This window comes from Watersipora subatra, chromosome 4 (genome assembly GCF_963576615.1).
Source record: "Watersipora subatra chromosome 4, tzWatSuba1.1, whole genome shotgun sequence".
NCBI lineage: Eukaryota > Metazoa > Bryozoa > Gymnolaemata > Cheilostomatida > Watersiporidae > Watersipora > Watersipora subatra.
Genome location: NC_088711.1, coordinates 2,147,231 through 2,155,043, shown reverse-complemented (window position 1 = coordinate 2,155,043; position 7,813 = coordinate 2,147,231). Strand labels below are relative to the sequence as shown.

The 7,813-nt window shown below is 33.6% G+C and overlaps 1 protein-coding gene across 1 annotated transcript; it reads right to left on the bottom strand.

The window, feature by feature from the left end:
- Positions 1-88: 88 nt before the first annotated feature.
- On the bottom strand, positions 89-7,234 carry LOC137395179 (uncharacterized). Its single transcript, XM_068082006.1, has 6 exons — positions 7,082-7,234; positions 4,603-4,726; positions 3,039-3,124; positions 2,012-2,134; positions 1,716-1,887; positions 89-677 (listed from the first exon to the last, which is right to left on the bottom strand). Exons 1-6 carry the CDS (start codon positions 7,166-7,168, stop codon positions 541-543), a joined length of 729 nt encoding a protein of 242 aa, XP_067938107.1. The 5' UTR covers positions 7,169-7,234; the 3' UTR covers positions 89-540.
- Between the last annotated feature and the right edge of the window lie 579 nt (positions 7,235-7,813).

Genomic DNA, 7,813 nt, shown 5'->3' with positions numbered 1-7,813 from the left:
TTCAAATTTTCAATTAATTTTTGGTTTGGTTGTATGCAGTATTTTCTGACAAAACCAATATTTGATTCCGTAGAATTGTAGACATTAGTTAAAAAGTATAACTTGTATTTGATAGTCCAATAAAATACAAAATAAATGTCATAAGCAATGCTATACAGTACAAATGTAACTAATTCTGGAATGTTCTTGCGGCCAGGGTAAAATGTGTAACACAGTGCTACTAAGGCAACATTAATCTCAAACGAATGTGCATATTATGTAGTTAAGATAAAAAAATAGTATTTAATTCTTTGCTTTACCTTCGAGAAAGGAAGATATGAACCCTGAACAGAAGCGACACACTCAAACACTAAATATAAATTAGAAAGCATAGCAGATATCAGCAGTGGTTTAATAAAACACCTGTGAGTCAAAGCAGTGTGATAGCAGCATTTATGTACATGTAGCCACGTCGTTGTGTTCTACCCAACATAGAAGTACATATATGGAATTGACTTGGACTGGAATGTTTGACACTACGTCTGCGTAAGAGGGCATAACTTAGACTGAGCTGCTGTTCACCCCGTAAGAATCGAGAGGTAACGGTCTCGGTTTATTGTCCACTGCCAGAGATTCAAAGGAATAGGCTGTTGAGGGAGGCCGAGATGTCCCGATGCTGCCCGAGCGCACAGTCAAGCCTATAAAAAAGGAAGAATTTCAAAAAGTCCTAGGAAAGCCAGCACTAACACAAGATGGTTGTGTAACACTCATGCACAAGCAAGGATGGTGCTAGTCCTACTGAACGGATGTTAGGAACGAATTGCACTAAAGTTGGAGAAATTGATTGTGTCAGTTGCATAGTTACAGTAGCATTAAAAGAGTTTGCATGCAGATGATATAACTTTTAAGGTGAGGCACGAGTACATACGAAATAATTATATACAAGGCAACTGACCAATAACGGCACACGCAATTTCGGCACAAATATATTGGCCATCTTGCAAATTGCTGCAATAATCACTACTGCTTGGATTTCATCATACACCTGAGAGGTTTTACCTGACATCTAGTGAAGCATTGGTAAATGCAGTAGCTTGTTTCTGATCATAACAATTGTCTGATTAGAGAAATCTTTTTTCACAAACCTACAAAACTTGGGTGGTAGCCACCCAGAGAGCATGCATTTCAGAGCAAGCAAAATTTTTTAGGAAGGACATATTGCTAATGGACCCGCGACTACAATGACATGCGTTGCAGTAACAACAAGCAAATGATTAAAACAACGCATTCATAGTTTAGCCATTTGGATATATTCCCATTATCTTTGTGTCATGTTACAAAGAATTTCACTTAGGATCCTACCTTGTATTACAAAAGTATTATTTCTAGCTGAATACAACCTATTGAATCTTTTTATTAATTTGTGTATGTTTCCTTTGTATCTACACGCAATTGGTCACGTACTCGCTCCTAGTGTAACTATTACGGTGATATCAGCAAAACTTACTTTTTGCCAGTGGATTAATATATGACTTAGCACCTAACTGAATATATCCACCAAGCGGCTACATATTTGAGACTTGAACATAGGCTTATCATTTGAGAGCCACACCAACACCGTCAACACGGACCATCAACATGAAATGTCTTGAATACCAGCAACACATTAAATAATAGAACTCGAAAATTTAAAACCTGCTATTTTTAAAAGTGAAACTTGGGCCTTCAACACTTACCAAGGTCAAAACCCCAAAGTGCACGTTTGGTCTTCCTGAACATTCTAAACTCGTGCTCTTCGAGTTGCTGATAAAAAGAGAAGACACAGATAAGAGCCCAGAAGACAACTCCGTAGTCTAGCACACCGAACCATACACCGATTACCAGTCCTCGGCTCATGAAATAAATGTCCTGAAAATAAACGAAGACATGAGTCAGACATGCTTGTTTAGTATGAGAGGATGATTCTCAGAAAACTTGATGTACATCAACAGGACAGCTAAGGATGAGCAAAGACTGGTTAGATAATACTCACATATAATCTATAGAACTGCAGGAACCCGCAGACATAAGTAACAACCACAACTATGTATAGTTGGAATGTGAGATTGGTGATGAGCCAGGCCTTTATATAATTCTTTGACTTGATGTATTGGCCCTGCAGCGGATAGCAAAGGAACTTGAGATAGACAGCTGGTACATATACAACCATATATCAATGTTGAATGAATTATGCTACCTAACAAGCACCTGGGGCCGTCTGTCATGATAGATCATTAATCAATCAGATTTTAATCATCAGAAGAACACAAAAATGGTCATCATGGATGTTGACACTCTGCTATCATTTAGTCATATACTATAGTTCACCTCCATCTTACTAGCTTTACAAACTCTCCTACATTCCTGGGCACTCAACAGGAAAAAAACATGCATGGCTAAATATATAAACCTTGTCACAGTGGATCTAATGCTCTAAAGCTTAACACAATTATAGACACCAGACATCAACAAGGAGACGGAAGTAGCATACAGTATTACAAGTATTAAAGTTTATTATGCTAAATAATAGCGCAAACCTTTATTACTCTGAAGAAATGTTACTGATGAAAGAAGCAACGATTACAAAATAAAATTGAAGCTGAAAACAAAAACATGAGAGGACTTGAAGATGAGCCATATTGAAACCAGGCTGGCTGTCAATCCAAAATATTTAGTCATTTCATTATTTAAATATCTCATCTCTTTCCATCTCTTTGTTGATGGCTTTTATATTCTTATTGTTATTACTTTTATAAAGACTTACAAACTGAAGATTTATTTCTGGAGGATCTGATGCACAAAATCAACAACGATTACTCACTTAATCTTACACTTTTGCAAAAGCAACCATAAAAATACTTTAAACAAGTAGCAGCTTTAATATTTTTATTGCACTTGCACTAATCCCTTGCACCATCCATGCAACAGTGTGTAGCCTACATTTCTGCTGTGAACCGATGGACAACAAGGGCTGAAACTCATGTAAGAATCTGTGTAGAAGCTAATCAAGGAAAACAAACCCTTTGGATTCCACTCCAGAGCAAGATGCCAACGACCAACTTGGCTATTACAAAGATGAACGCCATATAGAGGAAGCCATCCGATCCTAAAATATGGAGAACGTCATAAACTCACCTCGTAGTTATATATGCATCTCACTTGGTTGATTTCTAGAATGTCAATATACAGCGATGCCTCGGCTAATGTATTTTTTTAAATAAATCATAATAAATGATTAACATTGGCCAAAAACCGATGTCTACAGAAACCTTTAATCAACCAGAGAAAATTTTACATAATAGAAAAATTTTACAATAGTCAGGTTTAGCATGAGCATATCAAGTCTATAAAACACTATTGTAATTATGGAAATTACAAATACTAGTATACATGCCCCATGACAGATAGAACTTTACAAGTACTAGTATATATGCACCCATGACAGATAGAACTTTACAAGTACTAGTATATATGACTCATGAAAAATAGAACTTTACAAGTACTAGTATATATGACTCATGACAGATAGAACTTTACAAGTACTAGTATATATGACTCATGAAAAATAGAACTTTACAAGTACTAGTATATATGACTCATGACAGATAGAACTTTACAAGTATTAGTATATATGACTCATGACAGATAGAACTTTACAAGTACTAGTATATATGACTCATGACAGATAGAACTTTACAAGTACTAGTATATATGCCTCATGACAGATAGAACTTTACAAGTACTAGTATATATGACTCATGACAGATAGAACTTTACAAGTACTAGTATATATGACTCATGAAAAATAGAACTTTACAAGTATTAGTATATATGCCTCATGACAGATAGAACTTTACAAGTACTAGTATACATGCCTCATGACAGATAGAACTTTACAAGTACTAGTATATATGCCTCATGACAGATAGAACTTTACAAGTACTAGTATATATGACTCATGACAGATAGAACTTTACAAGTACTAGTATATATGCCTCATGACAGATAGAACTTTACAAGTACTAGTATATATGACTCATGACAGATAGAACTTTACAAGTACTAGTATATATGCCCCATGACATATAGAACTTTACAAGTACTACTATATATGCCTCATGACAGATAGAACTTTACAAGTACTAGTATATATGCCTCATGACAGATAGAACTTTACAAGTACTACTATACATGACTCATGAAGCATGCAGCAGAATACATTATTGAATTTCATTTTTGTAGCTTCAAAAGCGAGCCTTGCCTTGAAAATTAAGCTACACAAAGTTTCACTGATTGCAAAACTACTAGAATCCCAGAGCAGTTAGGTTTGATCATTGGTTATAAATGTTATTGCTTGTCATTTTACCATACTTGCAAAGTTTAGAGATTGTGAAAATGAGGCAAACATTCAATATAAAATTATTAAAAAAGACAACAATTTATAGGAATTTCTACACAACAATTTTATAAAGCTTAACCAAAACACCATTGTTTTAACGATATGAAATTAGCAAAGACTTATCTGCAAGCGGATGATAAAACAGCTCCTCGCTGATATAAATATAAACACAAACATATTTTCACCTGGGGGAAACCAGTTGGCTATTTCATTTGGCTGCCATCGCTTGTTGAGGTCAGGAGCGTAGCGAATCCAAAGAGTTGTGTATATTGCCCAGCCGCAGAGGCATAGCTGAAATGCTGCTACAATCTACAGTACAATATTAAAAAGTTTAATAGGACTGCTTGTTAACGCATGTTGACCTGTAAGAAGCGGGGCACAGGAATAAATAGATCGATAGAAATTCTTACATTCTATACATTCTTGAATAAAGAGATAATATTAGGTGATAAATTTGTTCACAGAGAGATGATTAATGGGAAGCCCCACAGTTCCTTTCTCTAACTAAAGCACACGCTTATTTTTATATGTATGACCCGGTTTATTTCTATACATATGATTCCTGTTCGTTTCTATATATATTATTCCTGTTTATTTCTATATATATTATTCCTGTTTGTTTCTATATATATTATTCCTGTTTATTTCTATATATATTATTCCTGTTTATTTCTATACATATGATTCCTGTTCGTTTCTATATATATTATTCCTGTTTATTTCTATATATATTATTCCTGTTTGTTTCTATATATATTATTCCTGTTTATTTCTATATATATTATTCCTGTTTATTTCTATACATATGATTCCTGTTCGTTTCTATATATATTATTCCTGTTTATTTCTATATATATTATTCCTGTTTGTTTCTATATATATTATTCCTGTTTATTTCTATATATATTATTCCTGTTTATTTCTATACATATGATTCCTGTTTATTTTTATGTATATGGCTCCTGTTTAGTTTTATGTATATGACTTCTATTTATTTTTATACATACGACTCCTGTTTATTTTTATACATGTATATAATACACATGTTCATCTACATATTTAAAGTATCGGTTTGTTTAAATACATTTGATTCATGTTTACGTCTACATTTATTTGTGTTTATTGCTACGTTTATAACACATTTATGTCTCCAGGCATAGTTCATACTTACTTCTATGTATACAACTCGTATTTATTTCCATATGTACAAGACATTTTTTATTTATATAGCACATGCATCTATATATATATTTCTCGTTTGTGTCTGTGTGTGTCCTTCAGTATGTCCAGCTATAGCTATTAAAATCTTGGAACTAAAATTTCGCATTCTGCTGAACTCGAACTCTCGAGTATTGCAACCGCAGATTACCGATCCGATTCTCTATCTCAGAGAGCCCTTATAATTCATAGCTCTTACTATATACACCCTTTTCTCGATTGCACGCGCTAAATGATGAATCAATTGAAATTCTATTAACTCTATTAACTTGATGAAACACGATGCTTTTTCGTGTTTTCATGAACTGCTATTTCCAGTTTTTCGCAAGGTTCAATCGCTAAATCCCGGACAAGGCCAATTCTTTTCACGTGGACAATTGTGCTATCTTGAGTAGGAATAGCGTTTACATTCTCTCTCCGTACAATCAGACAAAGACAGTACGATATCTCATTTTTACATTTGTACCAGTATGAAAAGGTACCAGTATCGTCATAATTCAATGTTTTAATAGATAGTTTCTGCTGGAACAGTAACTTTTTTTATACACACACTTTTATGCACAAATTGTTATTATTAATTAAACATATTCAGGATTTTTATTTTGTTTTCTCAGTTCGTGTTAATTGTATCATTACCAAATCATCTTTTATTGCAATCGTAGCAAAACAGATATAATTTAGCTATTAGGCCTACTTGCTAATTATTTCACTTTTACATTTAAACCCTTTTATAATTGTTTTACTTTTTTTTAATTTATTTGACCTGCACAAAACATTTACTTCATGATATGGAGTTTGAAAGTTACAGCTATTTGACAAAGTTTGAAAACCTTTACAGTTGTTTTGCTTTTTTCTCTTTAATTTATTTAAACTGCAAGAAACACTTTTCTCATGATATGAAGTTTGAAAGTTAGAATGGTAACTGTTGTAATATGTTAAATAAAAATAAGTTTTATTTGCAAAGACTTTTATTCACCTAGTATTTATATATACATGTATTTAATAAAATTGCATAGCCATTGGCGTATGAGAAACGAGATTAGCAGAAGGCCGTTTTATAATTTCTAAAACTCAATTTTTTGTTCATTATTAAAAAAACAAAAACTACCTAATGAGCAAAGTAATAACAGAGAAATAGCATGGCATAGTAAAAACTTGACCTTCGTAAAATGTATCCTAACACGTAAGTAGGTCAGCTGGCTATAACACATGCAACTGGGTACTGGCCAGCTATGGCAATGACCAACACTAATAAAACATTTTGGTCTTTATACATTTTTTAACCTGATAGTGTACGTTTAGCAACGCCTTCAAAAATACACTACCAAATAATATCGTTCACGACATTTATTAAGCACCAACGCTAGCTAAATCTATACCAACCTTTGGGCAAAAGACTTCTAGCTTCGCAGGAAAATCAATTAAAGTTATAGCAATAAAACTTACTGTTGAATAAATACACGATGCATAACTTCCTCGTTTTAAAGAATCATTATGTTCCCACCAGCAACAGCAACTTCTTAGCAATACCATGTTTGTTTACACAAAATCATTCGTTATCGGAAGGCCATATTTATTTGACGTCGGTCAAGGTAGTGAACCTTTCAACCTATTGCAGACAGGCTTTGTGACTAAAGTGATCGAGAACCGTGATTGGTAAAGGCGATATTGTGGCGGAGAGCGCAACTCTCAATTATTGATACAACTGGCGTATTGGAGCCTTTTCGTTCCAGGACGTATTATTTTACATGAAGCAGCACAAAAATGGCCAAAAATAGTGAGTTGTTTTGCTGGAGTATGAGCTTGCATCTTTTCATGTATTTAAAATGTTTACGCTGTAAACACTGAGCAGTCAGCTATGTCAAAAGAATCCTGTTGTTCTTTATTAATCCTGGAGTAAGACACTGTTGGGATCAGTATAAAAATGTGTATCAGGTTTTTCAAAATAATAAAAAACCCTTTACATACTAAACAATTAGAACAGGTTCATTAGTATTTTTATACACTGCACTAATGGGACTAGAAAGCTCTAACTTAATTCATGTATGAAAGTGACCTTGGCGGACGTGACCTGGGTGGTCAAAGGCATATTCTATTTCAGTTATATATTTAATTAAACGCATCAATCTGAGAATTTAAAAATAAATTTTAACATCTTTTTTATGAGATTCTTGAACC

Excerpts from the sequence above, each read along its gene's own strand:
- LOC137395179 (XM_068082006.1), bottom strand. The coding sequence starts at position 7,168 with ATGGTATTGCTAAGAAGTTGCTGTTGCTGGTGGGAACATAATGATTCT. Across the intron at positions 4,727-7,081 it reads CATCGTGTATTTATTCAACA|ATTGTAGCAGCATTTCAGCT; the intron begins GTAAGTTTTATT and ends ATTGTACTGTAG. Across the intron at positions 1,888-2,011 it reads TGCAGTTCTATAGATTATAT|GACATTTATTTCATGAGCCG; the intron begins GTGAGTATTATC and ends GTTTATTTTCAG.